This window comes from Gavia stellata, chromosome 1, assembly GCF_030936135.1.
Source record: "Gavia stellata isolate bGavSte3 chromosome 1, bGavSte3.hap2, whole genome shotgun sequence".
Classification (NCBI taxonomy): Eukaryota; Metazoa; Chordata; class Aves; order Gaviiformes; family Gaviidae; genus Gavia; species Gavia stellata.
The window spans coordinates 60,388,452-60,415,957 of NC_082594.1; the positions used below are offsets into that span (position 1 = coordinate 60,388,452).

General features: G+C 40.3%; 1 protein-coding gene across 2 annotated transcripts in view; it reads right to left on the bottom strand.

Moving 5' to 3' along the window:
• NALCN (sodium leak channel, non-selective) overlaps positions 1-27,506 on the bottom strand; it is a 242,430-nt gene that overhangs the window by 155,202 nt on the left and 59,722 nt on the right. For both annotated transcript variants that reach the window (XM_059825606.1, XM_059818762.1), the window contains exons 7-8: positions 437-579; positions 215-319 (exon numbers count right to left, since the gene is read on the bottom strand). In XM_059825606.1, coding sequence (XP_059681589.1) covers positions 215-319; positions 437-579 — 248 coding nt within the window. The remainder of the gene's footprint in view (positions 1-214; positions 320-436; positions 580-27,506) is intronic.

Genomic DNA, 27,506 nt, shown 5'->3' on the forward strand with positions numbered 1-27,506 from the left:
ATTATTGTTTTTTAAGAAAGCCTAGTTGGATAATATAACGTAGAATTTAATTTTATATGAAAATTCATATATCAACTTTAAAATATATGTAGTAACATAAAAAGTCAAATAGATCAGATAAAATAATAATCAACAGGAATTTTTTGCTTATTATTCATTCATAAACTAAACCCAATCAAGTCCCCAGAGAATCTCAGCATCTCAGGTGCTTCACCTGGGTGGTAGCAGTTGAAGTAGTACTGCTCCTGGACCCCCACATCTGCTGGAACTGCACTCTAATTTCTGCAAACGTTTCAATGATGACCGCGATGAAAACATTCTGAAAAACAACAAGAAAGAATGGCTGACACAAAGCTCAGCAAGCAGAAAAGAGAAGAAATTCATTCTAATACGATCTACATTTCAGACAGGTTTAAAAGAACACATTTTTCAGTACCTTAACAAGCCAGGCCAGAAAGAAAATTAGGGTGATGAAATAGAAATATGAACGCCATCGGGGAAAGCTGTCAATTGCTCGGTACATAAGGAACACCCAGCCTTCCTGAGAAGCAGCTTCATAAACAGTAAATATGCTTGTGCCTGTCAGAGAAAAAATGAAAATGTTTGGCATTAAGCCTCCCTGAAAGTTTTCAATATGAGCAAACAATAACCTTTTATCTATTTTATTTTCCTTTTCTCTAAAGGGTATCAATCCTCCCTTCAAAGAGAAGTTTTTCAGGAGCATTTCCACATCTCTTCCTTTTGCAATTGAATATGAATTGGTTTTGTATCAGACTGGCCTCCCTTCTCTCCCTGGACATACACGCATAATCCCTTAGATGGGTTCAGTGGCAGCATGCAAATGTCTCCAAAGGCAGAATTTGTCCCATCATGTGACTTCAGCAGCATCCGTGAGAAAAGGCAGATTTAATTAAAACTATCAGGATCAACATTCAGTAGGTGAAAGAAATCATTATTAATATCAACATCACTGAGTAAACAGCAATACACCGAGAAGGTGCCCGACACAAGCAAGCACAGTCCAGTGTCTACAACAAGCTACTGAACAGTTCTGAAATTCAGGCAGGTAGCCAGGGTAGCTGCATTAACATACATGTGTTGCCTTAAAAAACATTAAAGCATTTTTAAGTTGAACTTCCTATATCACTCCAGAGAGGGGGGGAGAAGATGAAAGAAAAGTTATGAGGGGTTCATATGTGCAGAAACCATTTTTGAATAAAAGCTATAAAGTTACTAATTTTAAACTTAAGATCCAAACTCATCCTAATGTCTGAGGGATAATATGCTCCAGCCAGCTCCCCCTTCCTTCTTATCTCTGAAATGAAAGCTTCAAAATACAGACTACGGTTAGGGCTCGTATGGCATTCTTGTTTGAAGTAATTTTTGTTCTGAGAAGGAACACAATTAAACTGTGAAATTAAACTGTGAAATCTCACAAACTGCTGTGAAATCGTGGAATTGTCCTACAGCCACCTGCTAGCTCTGCTCCACTACTGCTTCATTTCATGAAATATCTTGGATAAAGGAGAGGGAGCGTGAGGAGTACTGCCCTAGCAAAACATAGCAGCTGCTAGCAACATACAGACAGTAAGCATGAACCAGCCAACTATCTGATCTTGTTCACAGAGAAAAGAGTGGTTCTAGTTAGAAATTCCTGAGTCCAGGAGTTTCCCAAAAACATCCCACCAGCCTGTAAGGAGCTCTGCGCTGTTATTCTTCCACTGAATTTGCACCGTCTACATCCTCTTGTCTGCTAACATGGGTGGGATGAACCTGGAAGTGGTTTTGTCTTATGGAGTCCCTTTTGCAGCTAAATCTTCACTGACAAGAGGAGACAGGGATGAATAGATTTTTTTCTGTATAAACTTGCTCGCTTGATATGTAGGTGTTGAATGGTTAACATGGTCATGGTGGGTAGGCAAAAATGTTAATCTTTTCTGTTAATTTCTCTGGTTATTGGATTCCTTCCTATTAACTGCATACGGTTCTCAGGATCAAGGGACAGAAACAAAAACAAGAGGAAAGAAAAAGCATTCAAACGTAGATAGCAAAACCCTTTATGTTTCTTCAGAAAAGAGAGTGGTCTCTATCAATACTGAAATATTCATCAGTGACTACTTCATGGGTATTTTGCATTTCAAAAATTTATAAAGCAATGGTTCAATTATCTAATATTATATTGTTGCTGAACTGATTAAATTATTGAACAAAACAGGGCTGTTGAGGACAGGCAGAGATTAAGAAAAAAAAAAAGGGAATCTATTAAAAGTTGCTGGCTAGGAAACTGTAATTAGTCATTACCAATGGGAAAGTCACAGTGAAGATTAGCAAAACAGAGGGGATGTCATGCAAAGCATTTATAATGCATACACTGGGCCATCTGCCACAGTAAAGCAATACTGTGAATGGACAAAAATGCACCATTAACCCAATTTAAATACTATGTGTTCATCTGTGACACTAAAGTAAAAATATGGCTTGTATATAACTGGTACAGGTGTTCTTAAGGCTATTAGAAAGCAATCACCACTAAGAATACACATTCTTAGTTAACATACGTGACTAGAAAGTAATAAAGCTTTCAATACTGATGCCAGGAACCATGCTGTTAACTATCTCTGTAAATACTGTTTCAACTGGATGCAGAATAAAGGCATGACAGTAAGGGATCCAACACCATGAAATGTTTTGTTTTCAAAAAGAAGAGTAATTCTTAGTTAACATCTGCCTTACTGCATGTTTTTGCTCTTCTAAAAGTTACATTTGAAGACAATCAGCAACTTATTCTATTTTTCCTGAGTATTTAATATCTGACGTCTTCCTAAAGCCAACATGTAAGTTATTAAAAAGACTCTCGTTTCATAGCGGCATGTCCTGTTTCTCTCAGCATGTTCAAATCCATATGGAGGGAGAGAGACTATCAAAATTGTAAGGGATGGTGGGATGCATGACAAAAAAACAGACATTACGATGCTGCCATGTATGAAACCTAACTTATGCCCCTTAGATCAAATGGCAAAATTCTTCTTTTTCACAGGTGTCAGTATTCTGTCTATCAGTGACATAGTGTCGTCTTCTACTAGTTCAGGGGGCTTAAGTCCTGACCACATAGTGCTATAAGTCCCATGGTTAGGGCACACGAGAGCATACGACCTCGAGTAAATCAAGCAGGAATATGGGTGGCAGGGGGAACGAGGACCTGAAAACCTGCAGAGCCTGGCTTTTCAGATACACAACAGGCCCCATTTACTTCAAAATGTAGTCATCTCTTGTCAATAACCTGAACATTTAGATCAAGATTCATGCAATCTAACTACAGGCATCAGTGAGACATTTCAGTCATGAAAAAGCTTTGAACCACGAAGAGGCTTAAACAAATGACTATAATGACATTACTCATCAGTTTAGGCATGTTGGCATGGGTAACTTGCTGAATTTGGGACTAGGATTTCAGCACCTGCATCTAGAATATTGTTAAATCTTAGTAAATAAAAGTACTTAGAAAATATTCTAAAAAATTTAGAAAAAAATTTCCTATTTGTTTCAGTAGATGGCTCAACCTTGCTGGCAAGAAAGACTGAAGTAATTTAGAAAGAACTTTTTAACGACAACTGAAGCAAAATAAAGGAATATACTTTGAAATTTTTTTGTTTCAGTGCTTTTGTTTGAACTTGTCTAATAAATTCCACATTTTGATGTTACAATAAAACAATTCCTTTAACCATGCTGATGGTTAATCAAAACAAGGAAGGAAAACATTTCTCAATACACAAACTAAATAAATCAGTATCATAATCTGTATTAGTCTCAAGACTACTTTTATGCAACCAGTAAACACTTCTACCTTTGGAAATGTTTTACAACTGCACATGGTCATTATCAAAAACAAAAAGAAAAAAAGTCCAGAAAATGAAAGAATTAGTGAAGTATGGGAAAAGAGATTGAATCTTGCCCAACTTACGCAACATTTTAACTTGCTTCATACCTTACAGAAGAAAAGACAGCAATCAGAGACAAACTGTATCCCTGCTAATAATGCATGTTTAGGTATATGGGCATTCAGCATTGAAATGCAGGGAGCTTATGCCTTCTTCAATACTTATGTTTCTTTCAGATCTACTAGCTGGGAGCATTAAGTTGAAGGGGCATGGAAGAAGTAGTTGCTTTAACACCCAAATGGTTGTAATATAAAAAAATTCTACTGCTTTCCATGCCATTCCAGGAAGCAAGGTCACCTGGCTCTTGCATGCTATACAAATGAACAGAGTAGCAGTGAGAAAAGAATTAAAAGAGCCAGCGAACATAGGCGATGATTTTCCATAGGGGAGTGAAGAAACCTGTCCTGCCAAAACCCCATCTTCTAAATACCTAAAGAATATAGAAGGTATTTATTTAAAAAAAGGACTTATAGTTGACAGAGAGAACAATAGTATTATTACTATGCAGGGATGCTATTTTAGATAGTGTGGTTTATATTTATGCATATTTGGTAAACATACAGGATTTTCTGCTTGTTTCTGTGCCTCTGTCACACCACCATGCTCTGTGACACCAGCTCTTGCTACAATCAGCTCATTCTGCGAATGGACATCATGAAAAAGGGAGTGCACTAAATAACGTTGTAATTTTATAACTGCAGAATTAAAGGAGCAGAGCTAAAAGGTCACATGGAAAATTCATTAAATCTGGAAAAAGAACCCTTTCTTCCTAACTCTGTTATGTTCTTGCTTCTAGATTCAAAATCCCATATTATTAGGGGACGCACGATGTCGAGGTGTTGTCTTTTATGAATACCTTTGTGCTATGTGATCTGTAGCTATTCCAAGTGAGCAACAAAAAATGAAAACTGAGCTTAGGTATGCCATTAATTCCAGCACTTTCTGCAGGTGGAGCCTATGTTTACTGACTACCTTGGTTTACCACACCAGGGTTGTCTCAGTTTTCTTGTGCCTGCTGTGAAGCTGCTGAGAAAGAAAACTTACAGGAGGGCCACTTTATGAAAAATACCATAGAAGTTTGATTTTGTAATTTTTTCTTTTTAATCAGGAATTATTCGGGCAAGTAAAAATGCATGCGTTGTTACTAAAAGCTTAAAACACTACATATTGTCACCCATAAACCGGCTCAGATGCCAGTCACGAACAGGCTCCTTGTCCTTACTTTACAGTAGCCACTAGATGGCGATCGTGCTCCTCGGGCACAACTGGAACATCAGGCAGCAGAGCGGCTACCACCCCGGAGAGCGCAGGCTGGTAACCTCCCGGTGCGCTGGCAAAAGGATTGATTTTTCTGTTTCCTGGCAAAAATAAACAGCCTTCTAGCAGGTGCTGCAGTCTAATTTAACGCTATTTGTTTTGCTGAATACTGAAAGGTAGCCTTCCTTAAGATGGTTTTGTGAATGTTATGTCCGTAGAGAAACGATCTCGCACTTAGGCTACAGAAATGTTATCAGCACTGCTTCTGTCCCTGCTCACTTTCAATGATCAAATCATGAAGCTGAATGTTCCTGCAAGGCATGGATATTCCCACTGACCAGTCAGCTTTTAATGTATGTCTTATCTTTCAGTATGAAGGTATTTGTAAAACATCGCGTGCAGTCAGGATTTTCCAGCTGTCTTTCTTACACTATTGCTTTGGTGAAACTAAAGGGGATTAAAAATTATGCAGAAATGCAAGGATAAAGTTGTTAGCACTTCTGGGAAGCAGCTGGTAGATAGGACTGAAATCAACAAAAAGATCAGATCCTGAACAGCTTCATGGGGTTTCTTGCTTGTCTCCGAGTGAGCGATCCACTCTATTTTACTCTCCCAAACCAATTCACATCAGCCAGTTCGCCAGCCAGCAGAAACAAGGAGGAAAAGAAGAAAAACAAAACATGCCAATGCTCTGCTCCTCCATTGAAACCTCAAACCCCAGTGCCATTTCCTTGTGACTGAGCTGTGGAAAAGATGGCAAAACGGAAACTGTGCAGAGCACTGATTTACAACCACAGACAAAACACACCGCCATTCTGAACACAGCATTGTAAGCATTCTGAACACACCTTTGTAAGTGTAGTGACTTCAAACATACAGTAGTGATGTTATTGATTCTTCATTTTGAAAATGTTTCCTTATGAGAAGATGAAGCTTCTACATGAGAAGAGACTATACACAGAGACTGTACGCATAAAACCACCAATAAGGATATAAAGAAACATTGCAAATGTAAGTGCTAGGATCAATGCAATTTGTTCTACAGACTTAGTAATGGAACGGTGGAAAGTCAGCCAACTTTCAGCAAAAATTTCGATGGACTTAGTTGCACTGTTTGCAAGTATTTTAGAAATTTGTTCACTATTCAGAAGTGTTAGCTTACTAATATGAATGTAGCAATGTTGGCATATGTATTGACTGCACAGGGTAAACAGGAGCATGGCAGTTCATGCTTAGTTAAACCATTAGTGTCTTACATGTGATAACGCTTGTGCTCCCTGATGTAATATTTTATGCTTTACAAAGAGAAATCTGGTTTAAATTTCTGAACAAGTCCATGGTGTAAACAGGAACAACCATTCTTCAAAATGACTTTAGGTGTGCATGATTATGGATATTTAGCCTGACTAGCATTTATATTTGCTTTCCTTTAATACTTTTTTGATTAAAATGCTCCTCAGCTATATGTTCACAAATAACCTAGCAAACAGGGATCCAAAATGTCAGCAGAGCTCATCATAAGCTGGCTTTATGTGCATAAATACTGTCTGCTTTTTCCTTTTTGCAATTACACAGCAGTACTGTTAATATACACTCTCTTTTATAACCACTGCTTTTTTTGTGTGACAGCTTTACAAAATTTACTGGCAGTTGATAAGAATCAAGGAAATGCTGAGCTGTGTGAATTGTTCACACCTCGCACACCACTACCTGGAAGTTCTGCAGTGCAGTTAACAACTCCCACCTCTCCTTCTCCCTAGAGAGTCTTTTTAAGGACGCAACTTTTCTCAGATCCCTGGGCTCTCATCCTCAACAGAATGGGCAGAGCCTCAGGCTCGAGCCTGGAAGTAGGATGCTGCCATAGCTGTGCTTTTCCCTATCAGGGAATCAAACTGTGATAATAATCACTTCTCAGATCTAGAAACCAAGAATACAGAAATCCTTAGGGCTTGGTTTTAAGAGTGACAAATGCTGTGAAGATGGGCCTGCCACCACCTCAGTCTTTCTAATGAAACATCTCTGATTTGAAGTACAGTCATAGTAGAGTACATGACTGCTACAGTAAATGTTATGACAAAACTGTGTAACAAAAAATGTTAAACAGAAGAAACTCTGTAATTTATACTAACTTATTCCTTCTAAAATGAGCCATCTTTTTACAGGCCTGTTTATTCTTCTTTTAAAATATTTTACGTATGTAGATGCCTTTAAAACCATACAGTAAAAGGGCCAGTCCAGAAACCAAGCATTCAGAAATTCACATGAATTGTTACAATTAAAATGTAATGAACACTTTAAGGGTTATCATATTAAACAGACAAATTTAAGGCATGTTCTCAGTACAGATGTTATGTATTTGAGTTGTCATTCAGCCACATATTAAACATTGGCAATGACTATTAAAATCAAGGTAGTGATGGATCCCTTTGTTAGAGAGAAAACAAAGTATGCAAATCTTCCTTGATATAAGGCATGTAAATTCAGCATTGACTTTAACACACTGTCAAAGCTATTCACTTGTTGCATCAACTTTTTTTTCCCAATAGTTATAGACAGAGCAATATCTAATTCATTTTAAGTGCAGCTATGAAACAGCAAAGTTAGCATGCATTATTGCATCAACTGATTTGCTTAATTAATAAAAAACATATCTGCTTTGTAAGAAGAAAGATGTATCAAAAAATGAAACCATAGAACGTATTGACATAGTAACACTTCCGTATCTAGAGTGACCATGATGATACTTTACCCAAAAGCAGAGTTAAATAAGAAGCATGATGGTAAGCTTTACAATGAGAGATCATTTCATCAAATCTTGAGTCTGGCCAACTAGCAGCAACTGTCTCGAAAGCATGCAAATGTGTGGAGGCAGAAAAAATGCACTAAAAGAAAAGATGTAGGAGCTAGTGAGAACATTCATTAGTGATTCAGCTGAACAAAAGAATAACTGGGGGACCTGGAGATGCACAGAGCCCCTAAAATTGTGTGCATATTTGGGAAATATGGATTACAAGAGATTGCCTGACCTAAATGGAGCATTTCCAGTGTGGTATTTATACTAGCAAGAACTGAACAATCAGAGAAGTTCAAGACAAAAAGCCTTACAGGAAAAAACTGGCTGCCACAGTCCACAAAGAAAAAAAAGAGCATGTCCAGAAAGTGCTAAGAAAGATCTTGCAAGTGATTTTCAAACCTACTGCAGCATATTTTGTTTGACCTCCATGACAATGTGTTTCCTTATTTCCAGTTGCAGTGCAACCCCTTCATCCCGAAGTTTCAAATAGTCCAATCAATCAGCAATTAAAAAAACCCAACAGTACATATATTTAACAAAGGAAAGAACCTCCTCGCCCCCAGCAGAGGTTTAAGAGACAGAAGAGGACCAAAGAGAGCTTGAAATTCACTCTACAAGAACCCATGCTGGTGACTGTGTGTGGGAAGTCTGACGATGAGTTACAGCAGAATAGGTATGCAGGTAGACAGGAAGGTATTCAAGGAGGAAATTCCACAGTATATCATTTCAATAGCTTATGAAGGCTATATTTATTTTTTTACTGTAGGGTAGGAGAAACAACAGTTTAAGGGAACCTAGACAACCAAAGCTGCTGCCCTGCTCTAAAGCTCCATTTTGGTGTCATTCAATTCCTTTGGGCATCACTTGTGAATTGTACGCACTTCTCTGAGGCTGTACTCTCTCCCTTAAAATGAAGAGATCAGCCCCTTTCTCTTGCATGGGTAACATTTCAAACGCGGTTGCATGAAATTTTATCCCTCCTGCAATCAGTGGTAAAACTGCTGGAATGTTAAATAAGGTGTTTTTAAAAATCCCTCCCCAAAGCATGCTAATTTAATTTGCCCCAGCTGTAGTGTATGACTGAACAAGCCTTTATTCTTTTCTGCATAAAAGTTTCATCTAAGAATAACAGTAGAAAATCCCAACTAGCAAGACTTGTTGAGTATGCAGTGACCAGAAATAAGACAGCAGGAGCACTTAGCTCAAAGCATTTCTGTAAGAAAAAAAGCCACACAGTAAAGCTTGCAAAGAAACTTGAAAGCCAAGGAGACATTATAAAACAGATAGATGTTAGAAATCACATTAGCCTCCACACATCTGAATAACACGAGCAAATATACAGTGCCAAATGCATCTTAACAGATTAGTCTAACTGAAGAGACAAAACCTTCCTTTCCTAACTGGGAGAAAGGAGCTCTGTGATGGACCATTACAGGAAAACCCAAACAACACTCACTGTTTACCTATTAATGAGTTAAGTAGTCTCCGGTATCTGTTATGTGACCCTAGAAGTAAAATAATTTACCCACTTTGTGGATGTGAGAGAGAGTTTTGCCCACTAGCCTAATATGTGCAGTAAGGGAGCACAAGGAGACAGGGAGAAGTGGTTTAGTATGCTGATAGCTCACTAAACCCCACAGCACCTTTGTAAGACAAGTATAATGTTAATTCCATTTCAGAGATGGCTGTATTACGTCTGAGACTTTCCTCAAAAAGCAACAGAATTAATGTCTAAGTTGGGTCTATCTTAAAGATTTCTGATTTTAAAAAAGGGATTAGAGTATTCAAAATTTTTGTTCTTTAGCTGGATGTCAAAAGAGAAAGAACCTGATTTTTTTTTAATAAAAACCATACATGGATGTCAGCAAGAATAGACAACAACTTTTTTTTTCCAATTTTTTTTTTTTTACCAATTCTTTTAACATCTGACTTCTTTTATTCTTGACTGTCTTAAAGAAAGTGTTTGCATGACCAGAGACCTACTGGTTATCAAAAGAATTCTTGGAAGACTAGCACTAATAGACTAAGCAGCTGGCAGGTTTATTTGGAGATGAAAATCAAAACCTTTGGCAAGAAAAGCTGTACAAACTGCCAGATATTTTTTGGGAGAGAAGACATTCAAAGTTTTAATACACTCTGTTTAAACCTTGTTTTCAATATTATCTCCTTCTGCAGAAAGCCTTTCTGATCTTTATGCACTACTGAAAATAGTTCCACGCACCTGGAACAGAAATTTCCTGGATTTGTCACTCTCAAATCAATGATTATTTTTTTTCTCAGATATGGCCTCTCTCTTTTTTCTCAGCATCAAGTTTACCTGAAAAGATGTTTATTCTTTGTGTAGGTGTGCGTCAACTCTGTGCTTTGACTTAAAGCTGCTTTAATTTCTTATAGACCAATGATATTTAACATACTTTTCTTCAAAGCTTTTTGCTAAAGTGAAAATGTGGCATCTTGTACTGAGCCACACAAACATGTGGTTCGAAAAAAGAGTACTGTGTATGAGAAAAAAAAGAGTTTTGGCATTGCTCGGTGAAGCAGTTTCCCAAGAAATACAGATCAGACCTACTCCCAGTAATTTATTATCAGTTGGTGAAATGAAATCGGAGCTTTTAGATCTGAAGGTGCGAACAAGTGACATGCATACATTCGGGGACTACTTTCTGTGTGCCATTGACTTCACAGTGACTACCTCTTTGCCTACTCTTCACCTTAAAAAAGACCTTTGGAAGTCACAGAATCACAGAATCACAGAATCACTAAGGTTGGAAAAGACCTGTAAGATCACCAAGTCCAACCATCAACTAACACCACCATGCCCATTAAACCATGTCCCACAAGGTCTATCCACTCCCTTCACTGAAGTCAAAGGCACCTCAAATTACCACTTACTTAGCAATAAAAGCATACATAAGGACAGTTACTGCTGCACATTATAAACACATCTTCTTATCCCCAGTAATGTGTCTGCAGGTCCTACCATGGCTTGAGTAGAATTTTATATTGTTATATTATGTCCACATATTTTTCAGAACAGGAAGCAAATCCTGATCCTAACTTGGAAGCTCTGCCAGCAAATTTATGTAATATTTTTTAAGAGAAAGCTATGTTCACAATTTTTGAATTGCACTGCCCAAAGTCAGGCACATGAGCTGATGTTCAGATAGCTGGATATAGTCTGATTCTTTGAAATGCTGAAGAAGAAAAGTTCAAAATTTTCAATCCTGGCCTGAATGCTAGTGCTTGAAGCCAAAGGACATTTTATCATTCCTTTAGTAGAAACAGAGTTAGATTTATGGTTCTGAGATTCTAAGACATAAGTCCCTGCAAAACATAAAAGATGTTGGGAAAACAGTGTATTTGATCAATATGTTGTTTTCGAAACACTTATTAAATTGCCTGCCACATTAAAAATAAAGCTAGAGATTGATACTATAGGATGTAGTCAAGAGAAGAAAGCACAACTGTTTCCAGACCTATTCATTTTACAGCATCTGGGAGATACGGGCTTCCTAAATGAAGACAAATGCAACGGAGAATCTCAAAAAACATCTGCTTCCAAAACTGAAGCAGATCTGTGGTGCCCTGGTATTAAAACTCTTTCTGGTGACCTTCCTAAGGAACTTGCAAAAGTACCAACTAAATGCTTTTAGCTGGATTCACGTGCTTAGGTCAGAAATAATTGAAATAGAGGGGAAACAACTGCTAGCAGGCAATAGCAAGCACTGGAATAACTGAGAAGACTGTAGAATTTGTCTCCTCGGAGCTCTTTAGGAATACATCACATAAGCATCTATAAGGAATGATGTAGGTAGAGGTGACTCAATCTTGGAGTGGCCAGGCAATAAGCTCAACCTTCAAACATATCCTTTTGAGGCTGTCGTGGTTTAACCCCAGCCAGCAACTAAGCACCACACAATCGCTCACTCCCCCCCGGTGGGATAGGGAGAGAATCGGAAGGGTAAAAATGAGAAAACTTGTGCGTTGAGATAAAGACAGTTTAATAGGTAAAGCAAAAGCTGCGCACGCAAGCAAAGCAAAACAAGGAATTCGTTCACTACTTCCCATCGGCAGGCAGGTGTTCAGCCATCTCCAGGAAAGCAGGGCTCCATCATGCATAACGGTTGCTTGGGAAGACAAACGCCATCACACAAACGTCCCCCCTTCCTTCTTCTTCCCCCAGCTTTACAGGCTGAGCATGATGTCATATGGTATGGGATATCCCTTTGGTAAGTTGGGGTCAGCTGTCCCGGCTGTGTCCCCTCCCAACTCCTCGTGCAGCCCCACGCTGCTCACTAGCAGAGTGGGGTGAGAAGCAGAAAAGGCCTTGGCTGTGTAAGCACTGCCCAGCTATAACGAAAAGATCTCTGTATTACCAACACTGTTTTTAGCACAAATCCAAAACATTGCCCCATACTAGCTACTATGAAGAAAATTAACTCTGTCACAGCCAAAACCAGCACAGAGGCTCATACTAGCTTTCTCCAATTTTACAGCATTAAAGAATTCTGTAAAGCCAGTACAACGTCTTATCCTTACTAGTTATAAAAAGAATTATATTAACATGCATAAAGTAATCAATGTTTGTTTAGGCTGCACATAGACACTACCTTTTCCAAATGCTGCATGCAGACACTACAAAGAAACAGAGTTCAAAGTGCAAAAAGCACCTTGCATTAGGGTTTTGCCTGGAAAACTGTTGTAGGATTGGTGGTGCAGAGCAAAGTTCCACTGCTTCTGAGCCAGCCAAATGATAGTCTTCAGCAAAAAGCCCTTTTTTCTTTTTCTTCCATAAAGGAAGCATTCATGAATCATAGGTTGTAGATCTAACTTCTGTAAAGTAAGAGATGTAAAGTAACACTGTGAATAAATAAAATGTCACTCAGGACATGATTTGATGATAAATTAAGTCTGTCTGTAAGGCTCTGAATACTGTGTTAAAAGCATCACAGCTACATGACACGAAGTACTGATTTGCTGTAAACTGACTCTGACCCTTAAAAAATACCCTTTTTTTGAGGGCTTCACTTTGTACTGAAAGGTTGCACACTGCAACTTGAACTGTCCGTCTGCACCCTAACTTGTGCCACAGTAGGTATTGTCTGCTCTCCTACCTTCAGCATAAAGTTGGCTCAAAGGCATTAAGCTGGTGTAATTTCAATGTTGTGTGCCTCCCTCAGTGACTCTGACAGTTCATTCATGTGCCCTGCCTCATCCTGAGCAATCTCTACTGTGGGTCTTAACACATGTCAAACCATAGCCGGAGTCTATTGCAAAGCATCACTTTTGCGAGCACTTATGAAGTCAAATACTGTAGCTCCTGTTCCCTCATGTTACCTTCCTATGGATGTGCCTGTATGAAGCATAGCTCCCTCCAACCCATATACACCTTCAGTACTATTCCAAATAGGGTCATATCCTCAACAACTTCCACAGGCTGACACTTCCTCGTGGGCTGTGACACCAGGGATGTGACACAATGCTCATGGGAATGTCGGACTTAAAAATCCCACATTTTTGAGTTATGTTTTGGGGCCACAGGAGTGACTCACAGGGTCCAGTGGAGATCAAAATCAACACTGTATGTATGGATACACACTATGTGTATGGATACACACTGCTCTAGAAGGGACCAGGCTTGAGCAGTGTGAACACGAGCCAGCCTATATCACATTGTTTTTAGACCAAAGACCAACATTGTGCCAGGGGACGTTTAGACTGGATATTAGGAAAAAATTCTTTACTGAGAGAGTGGTGAGACACTGGAATAAACTGCCCAGGGAAGTGGTGGAGTCACCATCCCTGGAGGTGTTCAAGGAGCGTGTGGACGACGCATTGTGAGACATGGTTTAATGGGCATGGTGGTGTTAGCTGATGGTTGGACTTGATGATCTTACAGGTCTTTTCCAACCTTAGTGTTTCTGTGATCAAGCAGATGATGTTATTAGCACAAATCCCGCCTCTGACACAATTCCATAATTCACACATGTTTTCACAGTATATGGCTCAGCAGCACTACACATCAGAAAGATATATGGCCAAATACCTAAGTGCAAATACAACCTCTGGTAGTAGGAAGTTCCCAAGTTCAGGTTGCCAAAAAATGAAAATACAGAGGGTAAATATCACTAAGCACTTGTCTCTGACCATAAGGAAAGACAAAAGGTAATATTGGCATTGAAACAAGTGGCCATGAACATGAGGTAGGCTGATTTTAGGCGTTTTCTAATCATCAGAGAAATGAAGTCCTGAAAGAGTTTTTCATCTTGTTTTGCCTCTTCCATTCCCAAGTTTTTTAAGTTGGGACTTCATACTTTATGAACAATGGATATGGCACAGTTGCCTATGGTCACAAGAAGGAGTGGACAAGAGCATCACTGAGGTTCCTTCCAGCTAAAAACCAAGGTTTCATCAGTACATGTGATGATATAGGCCCCAAACAAAACCCTACTAAGTAAGTCCAATAGTGTCCAGTTGTTTTAAATTCCACAGGCTTAATCCTCAAGTAGCAAACAGTACAAAAATGTTAATTGTTTCATTTTCATCAGCTTCCTGACAGGGGAAATTTCTACGAATGCTTTCAATGAAGTTATGCAGGATGGATTAACACTGTGCTCTGTTCTGGAAGTTCTCAGCAATGTGGCTGACTCAATAAAGTACTGTACAACAGCCAGGGAAGGTCATTCTTTGGTAGAGTCTGGTTTTGTTACAAAGTATCTGCTTACTCTGAACTACACTGAAGTTCTCCAGTGAAAACTCTTCCTAAGTTGCACCTTCCCCATTGTGCCTGAGGACACTGTGGTCACAGCTGCAATCCTGCATCTGTCTGTGGTAAGTGAATTGCATACAAAACCATCCCCAACAATATCCCCAGACTTTGGTCAAAAATGTTCACTACAGCAGCCCTAACCATTCAAACACTCTAAAAACTGCTGTCAGCATAGTGGGTCAAATCTACTGATGACTCCAATATTTAACTGAAATGAAGGACTGCTTAAGGACCAGAAGGAACTAAACATGCATTTAGGGGAAAAAAAAAAAAGGAAAAAAGAAGTCATAGCTCTTGGAAATACCAGGAGGCTGCAGATCCATGAAAGCACTTGTGTTATGAATTTTATAGCACTTCTCAGGAATGAATGACATCAGAAAGCATCTGGACAAAGACAAGCTGATGGAGACTAGCTAGTTTGGTATAACATGAAGCATCATATCTGACAAATTTGGCAAAATATTTGAGAAGAGAATAGACAGAAAAGAGATAGGTGTGAAGCAACTAACATAGTCTATTCTGATTAGGTTTAAGACACTTGTGAAACTACTGTAGAGAACAGGTTAACTACAGTTTGAGGAAATGCATAGTAGAAGCAGCATTCTTCACTGGATAAAATGACCAGGTAAAAGACTGCAAAGACTACTCTGATTGTGAAATAACCATACAGACGTCTATTAAATCAATCCTACAAGCTTCCCAGAGCAACTACTCAAAACCAGTATTCTCCCCTGATACTCCAAACTGCATTCAAAATTTCTCTTAGTGCCCCAATGACTGCAGTCAATATCCTTAGCTACTTCCAGGGCATTACCATTTTGATATGTGAATGTCAGTGAAATACATATCTGTGGCTATGGTGTAATAATGGTAGAATGCTAATTTTTAAATGGCTTTCGCAGTATGCAGTTTCCATTCACTGCCACTACCCCTCCGTGAATCACCTTTATGGCTCCATAGTTCTGTAACAGATACCAAGGACAAAAAGAAAACATCCAGGTAATGGCAGAATTATGATTCTACAAGAAATGCAAAAAATGAAAACAGCAAAAAGAAAACACAGATAGAGTTTGTTCTGGAGAAGAGGATTAAATAGTAATACAACTGAACTTTTTTGTTTGAAAGATGATGATAGACGTATTTAATTAATTGTCACTTAACTTCAAAATTCTAAGTAAAATGCCTAAAAACAGCAGATGACAAACAAATGTAAGAAAAACATTAATATGTAGAATATAGCAAAGTTGGCTAACACAGAAGGATATGTACGTATTACATATACCACTACAAAAACCATGCAAAACCTGCCACAGGCAGGTAATTAGAAGAAAATAATACCACAGTTTATCAGAAGAGACATACAAAAGTCCTGTTGTGACTAATCTATTTTATCTGAATTTGTCAGCCCCTGGGTAACTTCTGTCAAGATGAATCAGCTATGTATAGAGTCAGCTCCTCGAGAAATAGAACAGACTTCTGAACTTTTTATCTACATGTTACCACAGAGCATCTATGTTCTATGAACGGTTAGATGTCCCTGTCCCACTGGTGAATGATGGGTCTTCTGACAGAAAATTTGATAATATTTCTCACTTCTTTTGAATTTTAAGCAATAAATAATTTTAATTATTTCAGTATCATTAATTAAAAAAGTGTATAGCTTAGCTAGAAACAGGGGCCCAAAGTCATCCAATCTCATTGTAGCTGTTTAAATTAAGTGCCAAAATTGGGAGCTTAGTTACTGCAATCTTCTTAACAGTGGAAAGAAAAAGGTGATACTGTTGTGTGGTTTATTCCTTTTCAGATGTGAACTGAGACTCTTAACTTGAGGGTTCATGCTAATTACCTGATCTTAGGAGGCATAAACTGTGGTCAAAATCTCTTACTGAAATGAGGCAAAGTGCTGATCGTTATGGTACTCTACTGCAAGGTGACAGTAGCATAAATTTATTGGAAAAGTAGAGGATAACCTTTTAAAGGAGTTTTTTGGATGAGAGTGGAAAACACTGACTGCAGTATGGGAGATGTATCTTGACACTTCCCAAGATAACCAGTCGCACCTTCCCTGGAGATGGAATAGCAAGTCTTCAAAAAGTCTTAAATTCTGCTGAGTATTAAGAAGAACCTCCAAAGCAGCTTGTACCATTAAAGAGTCTGTCCACTGAAAATATCTGTCGAGATTTTAGGAAAGATAGCAATTATTTGCACATTGAAACAATTCATAGAACAAAAATGCCCCTGTGGCAAAGAAATCAAAAGGTATCTCCCAACACCGTGTCCTAAGTACAGAAAAATACAGAAGTGCTAACTATTCGTTAGATGTGTTAAAGATTTATTCAGATCACCTGCTAGATACTGCAAGATCTAGCTCCCAGTTTGATCACAACGGAAATTTATGATCAGAGTAAAGACTACATACAGTATTTAATGTTCTTAGATAACACTTTTGGTCCTTCAAGTAATTTCTATTCTTTCTCAGTTGCTATGAGAAAGGCAGTAATTGGAAGTGAACAGTCTTACAGCTTTTTGAAGAAGTATTTCAGTAGTTCACAGGGGATCCAAAATATTATACTATTCTTTTAGCTTGTAACCTAGGTCTTTTCCAGCACCACTCAGTGTGTACTAGATATTAGGTAAGAATTTCTTCATGTGGCAATATCATGACATTGATCCTGGAGTAGAATACAGTAACTACTGAAAGTCCCTAAGAACAGCAGGGTAAAGACACTTAGGAAAAAAACATTAAATATTTAAATATTTGAGTAACAGAGTAATAAAGTGAGACTGTGCACTATTTAATGAAGGAGTATGCCATTACACATTTGCCACAGGGTACTGCAAGGGTAGCAGCATGTATGAAGTCAGTTACCACTGATGAGCTGATGTGCTGGAGAGTCACACCTAAGCTTCTGCTCTGTGTGTGCTACCCCCTCTAGAGTGACCATCTGTGATCTAGATTTTCTGGAATAGCATTATTCCCCAGCAGAAGTGGGAAAGCCAAGCTGCAAGCTGGCCCTGTGTTATCAAATCAAAGGTCTTAAATCAAAGATGGTTTGGTAAGCTGCTCTAATTACAGTAACAGAGGGCATGTTGCATGACTATTGTAGATTGTACTTGTAGTGTGTGGTTTTGCTCACTTCCACCATCTTTACAAAAATGCTCTTTAGGATAAAATAGTCAAATCTCAGGAGGCAAGGTAAAAACAATATGGCCCATGCACTATGCAAGTGTTGAAGGTCAAAGCCTGTAAGCCAGTCACATACTGAACCTCTTGTCTGAAAGTGAAAATCTTCCACTGCGAAAACAATTACCTCTATTACCCAGTAACTGCAGCTTTCATTATGCAGAGCTATATTGTCTTAATAGCACTGACTGGTAATTAAACTGATAGGATCTAATTTTCTTGGTATGGAATGACAGGTTTCTAATTGCCTAACTTCATGCTTTGCCTATTGGCTAAGAGTTTCCTACTCCTTAGCATGGCTGAAATTAGTCATGTGTTTTGTTTCAGGGCTGTTTACACTAATGTCATACCTTTAACTCCTCTTTCTATTTTTTCACATTGTTCTCTGCTCCTTGTCAGACTGTGAGCTCTTGAGTAGCTATCCACACAAATAGTTATTGTCTCTGATATACGCCTTTCTTCAATTCTCAAGCAGAGTGCAAACTGGTGGGCTGGGAGGTTGTCTTGGCTTGAAGCATCTCTTTCTGTTTATTTTCTTAGTAAATCCTCATTAAGAAGATGGTCTTAATGTGCATTTATTTCCCGTTGACCATGGCATTCCAAGCACACGTGTCCCCTGCCTGCTTTATTTAGCATCTCAAAGTTATCTGACCCTTTGGTTAGCATTCTGCATTAGAGGAAAAAGAAATGTCATGGTTTAACCCCAGCCAGCAACTAAGCACCACCCAGCTGCTTGCTCACTCCCGCCCTGCCCCAGAAGGATGGGGGAGAGAATTGGAAAAGTAAAAGTGAGAAAGCTCGTGGGTTGAGATAAGAACCGTTTAATAAATGAAATGAAATAAAATAAAATAAAATAATAACAGTAAAAAAATTGTAATGAAAAGGAAAATAACAACAAAAAAAAACCCAAGAAAAGACAAGTGATGCAAAGGAAAACAATTGCTCACCACTCTCTGACTGATGCCCAGCCTGTCCCCAAGCAGTGGTGTCCCAGCCAGCTTTCCCCCTAGTTTATATACTGAGCATGACATCATATGGTATGGAATAGCCCTTTGGTCAGTTGGGGTCAGCTGTCCCAGCTGTGCCCCCTCTCAACTTCCTGTGCACCCCCAGCCTACTCGCTCATGGGGTGGGGTGAGAGGCAGAAAAGGCCTTGACTCTGTGTAAGGACTGCTTAACAATAATGAAAACATCTCTGTATTATCAACGCTGTTTTCAGCTCAAATCCAAAACATGGCCACAAACTAGCTACTATGAAGAAAATTAACTCTATCCCAGTCAACCAGCACATTCTCCACCCCTTATTCCATACCATTTATGTCATGTTCAGGTAGTACACTATCCAATACATTCCCATTACCTACCATCACCCTTCCTGTCCTTTATGATACAGTACACAGATATCATTCCCTCAGTCTATGGATCACCCCTGTGAAAAGTTTGTAAGATGTCCATAAATATCCACAAATGTCCACAAAATGTCCATTGAGTTCATTTAGTCCATGACTTTGGGCTCCATCTGTTATGGTGGTCACTCAGGACAGGAGAGGTGGTGTATTGCATGGAGTTATTGGGCACCACAGACAGCTCAGGTCAGGTCATTGCTGCACTTGCACTGCTTCTTCACACTTGACAGGAGTCGCCACCAAAGACTGAGGACTCCTGCTTTTTATTCCTAGCCTGGCTAGCAACAATGGGTGCTTGCTATAGCAATTCCCATAACATGCAACTCAAATCACGAATTATTTTCACCCAGAATTAAATCACCTTGAGGTATGCACTGGACTCCCCCATCCTTCTTTCTGCATTACCCACCAAGTACACCTAGGTCCTTGACAAAAACAATCCCGTGAATAGGTTTACCCTTTCCTGAGGAAGGAATAACCCAGACTTTTTTCCCAACAAGTTCCTTATAGGTACTACGGGGACCTTATCTCCTTCCACAGTGCACAGGGGTTTTGATTGGGCAGGGCCAGGTCGACTGGCAGAGCCTCAAGTGTTAACTAGCCAAGTGGCTTCTGCTAAATGTGTATCCCCATGCTTGAATGTCCCAGCACCCATTGCTTTCAGTGTAGTTTTTAACAGTGCGCTGAAAATTGTTCAATTTTCCCGGAGGCTGGTGCATGGTAGGGGATGTGATACACCCAGTCAATGCCATGCTCCTTGATTCAATTCTTTCATGATTCAATTCTTTCAGGGGTACCGTGTCACCATAAAACTTGCTTTTCAAGGCCCAAGATAAGTGTTCTGGGCAGTGGCATGGGTCACAGGGTGTTTCCAATCATCCAGTAGTTGCTTCCACCATTGTAAGCACATGCTGCTTACCTTGGCGGGTTTGTGGGAGTGTGATATAATCAATCTGCCAGGCTTTCCCATGTTGATACCTCAGCCATCGTCCTCTGTACCAAAAAGGCTTTAGCCGCTTAGGTTGTTTGATTATAGCGCATGTTTGACGTTCATGGATAACCTGTGCAATGGCATCAATAGTCAAGTCCAACTCTCGATCACGAGCCCATTGTATGTTGCATCCCTTCGTAAATGTCTTGATGTGTCATGGGCCCATCGAGCTATAAATAGCTCACCCTTATGTTCCCAGTCCAGATCCACCTGAGCCACTTCAATTCTAGCAGCCTGGTCCACCTGCTCATTGTTTCGATGTTCTTCAGTGGCACGACTCTTGGGTAAGTGAGCATCTACGTGATGTACTTTTACAACCAGGTTCTCTACCCGAGCAGCGATACCTTGCCATAATTCAGCAGCCCAGAAGGGTTTACCTCTGCACTGCCAGTTGCTCTGCTTCCATTGCTGTAGCCACCCCCACAGAACATTTGCCACCATCCATAAGTCAGCACAGAGATAAAGTACTGGCCATTTTTCTCGTTCAGCAATATCTAAAGCCAGCCGAATGCCTTTCACCTCTGCGAACTGACTCGATTCACCTTGTCCTTCAGCAGTTTCTGCAACTTGTTGCGTAGGACTCCACACAGCAGCTTTCCACCTTCGATGTTTTCCCACAATATGACAGGATCCATCTGTAAACAGGGCATATTGCTTCTCAGTCTCTGATAATTTATTATACAGAGGGGCCTCTTCAGCACGAGTCACCTCCTCTGGCGACACTCCCAAGTTTCGGCCCTCTGACCTAGTCCATGATCACTTCCAAGATTCACGGGCAGTTGGGGTTTCCCATCCAAACCCATTGCGTTATCAGTGCGACCCACTTACTCCATGTAGCATCAGTTGCGTGATGCGTAGAGGGGATCTTCCCTTTGAACATCCAGCCCAGCACAGGCAATCGAGGTGCCAAAAGGAGCTGTGCTTCAGTACCAACTACTTCCGAAGCAGCTCGAATTCCTTCGTATGCTGCTAATATTTATTCTTCAATTGGAGTGTAATGGGCTTCAGATCCCCTATGTCTCTGGCTCCAAAACCTGAGAGGTCGACCTCAAGTCTCCCCAGGCGCTTTCTGCCAGAGGCTCCAGGGGGGGCGTTTATCCCTGGCTGAGGTGTAAAGCACTTTTTTCACATCTTGTCCTGTCTGGACTGGCCCAAGCGCTATTGCACGAACTGTCTTCTGTTTAATTTGTTCAAAGGCTTGCTGCTGCTCAGGGCCCCATTCAAAGTCGTTCTTCTGGGTCACTCGATAGAGAGGGTTTACAATCAGACTATAACCTGGAATATGCTTTCTCCAGAAACCCATGACATCTAAGAAAGCTTGTGTTTCCTTTTTGTTAGTTGGTGGAGACATAGCTGTTATCTCAGCCAAAACCAGCACAAAATGTTACTGCAGATAATAGACCTGAGTGTTTTAACTCACACTTCCCATAGGAATTCTAAGCAAACAGTAGCAGCACTACAAAAGCAAATTTCCCCATTTGCCTTCACAGACCGTGTATCATGTCAAAATCATGCTGGGAGGCCTTGCTATGCTGGAGCAGGGCAGCAGAATGTAAGCGTAAGAAGGTCATCTTAGTACTTACACTACATTTAACTCACAATCTGCAACAGCGGGTGCTGACACACTGCAGACTCTCTGGGGGATGCAGTGCAAAGGCTGCCTTCTGCTAGGGGTGCTCTCTGGGAGCTTGAGCCCTTCAGATCCAGTTGCAGTATCTCCGGCATCACATTCCTCAGCAAGCTCCATTCCAGAAGTCCTTAAAAACTTATGTTAGGGCAAATAAGCCCTCTTAAGACACAAAGCAGTAGGGAGCAAGGTGTGGGGATATTTAAGTGCTTCAGTAAGAAGCCAACAGCTGTGCTGACGCCAGTGAGCTCTAATAAATTTTCTTTTTTTTTTGTTATTATGCTTGTGATCTCCTAGTAATCACAGGAGCAAAGTTACAGAAATTTAAGACTATGCTACTTAAGATAAATTAAGAAACAGTACATGAAGTTGTATGTCAGTAAGGGATCGATATAGAATCATAGAATGGTTTGAGTTGGAAGGGACCTTAAAGATCATGTAGTTCCAACCCCCCTGCCATGGGCAAGTATACCTTCCACTAGACCAGGTTGCTCAAAGCCCCGTCCAACCTGGCCTTGAACACTTCCAGGGATGGGGCATCCACAACTTCTCTGGGTAACCTGTTCCAGTGCCTCACCACGTTCATGGTGAAGAATTTCTTCCTTATATCTAATCTAAATCTACCCTCTTTCAGCTTAAAGCCATTACCCCTTGTCCTATCACTACATGCCCCTGTAGAAAGTCCCTCTCCAGCTTTCTTGTAGGCCCCCTTCAGCTACTAGAAGGCTGCTGTAAGGTCTCCCTGGAGCCTTCTCTTCTCCAGGCTGAACAACCCCCACTCTCTCAGCCTGTCTTCATAGGAGAGGTGCTCCAGCCCTCTGATCATCTTCGTGGCCCTCCTCTGGACCCGCTATAATGGGTCCACATCCTTCTTATGTTGGGGGACCCAGAGCTCAACGCAGTACTCCAGGTGGGGTCTCACGAGAGCGGAGTAGAGGAGCAGAATCACCTCCCTCGACCCGCTGGTCATACTTCTTTTGATGCAGCCCAGGATGCGGTTGGCTTTCTGGGCTGCAAGTGCACATTGCTGGGTCATGTTGAGCTTCTCACCAACCAACACCCCCAAGTCCTTCTCCTCAGGGCTGCTCTCAATCCATTCTTCGTCCAGCCTGTATTTGTGCTTGGGATTGCCCCGACGCACGTGCAGGACCTTGCACTTGGCCTTGTTGAACTTCATAAGGTTTGCACAGTCCCACCTCTTTAGCCTGTCAAGGTCTCTCTGCATGGCATCTCTTCTCTCTAGCGTGTTGACCACACCACACAGCTTGGTGTCATCAGCAAACTTGCTGAGGGTGCACTCAATCCCACCGTCCATGTTGCCGACAAAGATGTTAAACAGCGCTGGTCCCAATACTGACCCCTGAAGAATGCCACTCGTCACTAGTCTCTACTTGGACATCGCGCCCTTGACTGCAAGTCTTTGAGTGCGACCATCCAGCCAACTCCTTATCCACCAAGTGGTTCATCCATCAAATCCATGTGATCCACCTCAGCATCCATATGTCTGAGGTGATATAGCTTACAGTAGAAAAAAGCATAACAAGATGCAATTAAAGCTTTCATTTGACCTGCCTCAACTTTCATTTTCTTATACCTTTCACTTAAGACAGCCTTTCTGCCACACTTTGCTCTTCCATCTCTTCAGCTTATGATCAGTGACAGTTTATGGGCCTTCTACTTAACATCAGCAAGTATGTTTGTTTTTTTTTTTTTTTTAACATTGCCATCCCTATCACACAAGTACTTATCAAAAGGTATATTAGAAGGAAAACTTCAAAATACTTTCTTTCAAAATGAAATCTAACCAAGACATATTGGTTCAGTGTGCAAACCACTCTTTCTGCATTCCCAGGTGCAGATGGGAATGAAAGAGAGATAGGAGGAAACGCACAGCACAGATGTCAGACAGGTCATTAAATTCTGTGCAGCATACTATAATGACAGAAGTGATATATCAAACTATATATAGCAGAAAAAGATGGCCACCAGGAAAGATCCAAAATTACAAACAAAATTGAGAAAAAAAAAAAAACTAAAGCTTTCTGGAAAGTTGTTTTATTCCATTATAGATCCAACTATTTAGCTGCTGAAACTAACACGGAACACCCTGAAATGGCAGGGGAAAGTATGTTGCACTGAACTGTCTCAGCAGTGGTAAAGTTTTCTTTGTCAGTACAAGACAACTGTATTAATCTATTCACATTAGTTTCACCTGATTGCCTGGTTTAATGCAAGACTTAAGTACTTTGGCATTAACAAAAGACTGAGGGGGGATCTTATTAATGCTTCTAAATAGTTAAGGGATGGGTGTCAGGAGGATGGGGCCAGTCTTTTTTCAGTGGTGCCCAGTGACAGGACAGGAGGTAACAGGTACAAACTTGATCATAGGAAGTTCCATCTAAACATGAGGAGGAACTTCTTTCCTTTGACAGTGGCAGAGCACTGGAACCAGCTGCCCAGAGAGGTTGTGGTGTCTCCTTCTCTGGAGCTATTCAAAACTCGCCTGGACGCATTCCTGTGCAATCTGCTCTAGGTGAACCTGCTCTGGTGGGGGGGCTGGACCAATGATCTCCAGAGGTCCCTTCCAACCCCTATCATTCTGTGATTCTGTGAACACAGCAATAAATTAAAATTCTGGAGGGCTGCTCAAATTATTCTAAGTTTTCAAAACTCTACAACTTCCCACATACCATTTGTTAGTGTAACAGTGCTAATTCAATGGACACTATTTGTGCCATTTTTTGTGTCTCTAAACCATTGGTTAAAAAAAAAAAAAGAAAAAGTCTTCATTAACTAGATAACTAAAATGGCCTTGCTGAGAAAAGTGGCAAGCACACAGAAACATCAAATAGCTAAGAGAGTTAACTGGAGTGTCCCGCTACTTTCCCCCCGGCACCTCCCCAAATTCAGGCCACTTATTCAGTTGCCTAAAATCAGAAGCATTGTCTTAGTAAACTTTTTTGAAAATCTGTGGGTTTAGGTATCTCTGTGTTACTCATCCAACACAGAAATACAAAGAGCTCACTGTGACCACCAGCGACAGCCAATATTTACATCCCAGTCATGCCCCTGGACCCACGTAGTACAACCAGTTTAAGCAGTCAGTGCGTGCTGTGGAGTGCCAGGACACTGGTGCCTCAGCCCTGGGGAAGGGAGACTGGAGCTTGTGGTCTTGTGCCTTGTGGTCTGCATATCGGGGTTCCTTCTCTCACAGAAATCAAGCAGGAATAAAGAAGTAGCAATGAAGTATCTCTCTGGTATAAGGTCACAACCCAGCCAGGGTATACAAAACCAGGACCTCAGACATGCAGGTCTACCAGTTGAGATACAGCCTTTAAATAAAGCTGATTGGCTTTCCACTGAAAATTGAGGGCCTTACATTATATATTTAAGACATAGTTGTTTCTAATCTGCCAAAAATTTATCATGAAAGGCTCTTTGCTAATACATTCTCCAGTAAAACTTTATCTACATCACCCACATAACAATGATACAACAGATGTGACTCCCTTCAGCAACAGTAAGAATTCAGAGAACTTGAAAAGACTGAAAATTTTCAAGAAACATGCTCCGTGTTAAGAGTCTGATCATTTTGGCATTGTGCTCCCTGCAAACCAAGAAATGACCTGTTTTCTCCCTTCCACATACATCCACAATCCATGCAAACTCACTGACTAACAGTGCCTTATGTTAGAGAACCTCCGTTTTAAAATGATTCTGCTTGTTTAGATGGAATTGTCATACTAAAGAACAAAACTGAAATAATCTGAAGATGTCTGGCAAACAATACCTCTTCAGTGGAAGGCTCATCAAGACCTCAGGTTTGAAAGGCACGTTCAGTCCTTTACAGCAATAATAATTTTGCATGTGCCACAGAATTTTTGCTAAACCGAGCTAATTGTCACTCACCCTAAAACCACTACCACCCCCAAATTCTTTGGTAACTGCCATATCTCATCTCTATCAGGAAGAAATAGTGGATCACATAAATTTGTCTGCTTTTTAGAAACCTTACTGCATAACTGTTAAGTAAGAAAAACTGAGCATGTCAGCAGTGGGGGAAGGACGGAACAGAATGCCTGAAACTGTTTTAATTGTTCAATTAGTAAGTTAATAATGATATTAATTGCATATGGAAGATAAGGCATTCAAAAGGTAAGCTTTCTTGAGGAAAGGAAGAAGTGGTAACTCAGTCATCTAGGTGACATAAAAGCGTGAGAGGCAGCACATGAATGAGGCATCAAAACAGTCACGACTTAGCAAACAGAATAAAAATCTAGAATTTCTGAGAAAAAAATCATCAAGGAAAAGCTACCTTTATTGCTTTGGATCATGACAAGAGTCCCTAAAATGTTGTTTCTACTTGGGTCACGAATGAGTGTTTTAGGACACTTAAAGAATCACCGTCAAGGATATTGGAAAAAGCGATTTTAATAGAAGTTTATAAAAATGCGACTTAACAGAATTCGATGGCAAGGTTCACTCTATTACTTACTAGAACATACAAAGGAAAATCAAATTAGAATCGAATCAGAATGATTTATACAGAGATACCAGAGAAACTAAAGGCTAAAGAGGACCCTCCTGTTGAGTCACGAGGTTCAGAATGGACACCCTTGCTTTCTAAACTTCTCAGAGAGGAGTTTAGGTGTGGCTGAATCCAGACTTAGTCTCAGATTTCGTCAACGGTTCATGTCTAAAGGAAAGGAAGGGTACAAGGGACAAAGAAATCCTCCCGTTGAGTCACAAGGTTCAGAGTAGACCAGCTGGGTCCACTCCTAGTTCCAGACTTGGACAACAGTTTATGTCTAGTGGAAGAGATACAAAGAGTAGGGAAGACCCTCCCATTGAGTCACGAGGTTCAGAATAGAGCCCCTTTCTTTCTAAACTCCTTCTCAGAGAGAAGTCTAGGTGCAGATAGGTCTAATCCCAGTCTGAGACTTGGTCAACCATTATATTTAAGGGATTATATGTATTTAATAGAAATCTAAGGTTCATTCACAGTTTAAGGTAAATCATAAAATCTTAGCAGCACTTAATCACGGGTTAGTTTAACATTTGCAAAGTGAGTTGATAGAATTTACTACAATCACAACACTGGCTTGATTACAGATTTGGAATGATAGTATTATACTTGCTATTGAGTACATAAATTGATTCACACAGACACAAAGATACATATATATATATATATATATGTATAAAGGTATACCTGTTCAAAATTCCCCTCAAGCTCTGTGAAACATTCACTTCAAATGTCTCAGCATTTCTCAATGGGTGAGGGTTGAGCCTCGAGGAGGAGAGGGTTTCAACCCAGGTCCTGCCACCAGCTTTCAGTGATGGTCCTCCAAATCTCACAAAATGGAGAGTTCATGAAACTCTGAGAGGCATCCCACTCAGAGGGAGATGCTGGCTGCAGCCCGCTGTCATCCAGGGGAGCTCAAAGGGTCTTACTTGGGACCACTGTTTATAGGTTCGCAAGATCACAGAATCACAGAATCATTCAGGTTGGAAAAGATCTGTAAGATCATCAAGTCCAA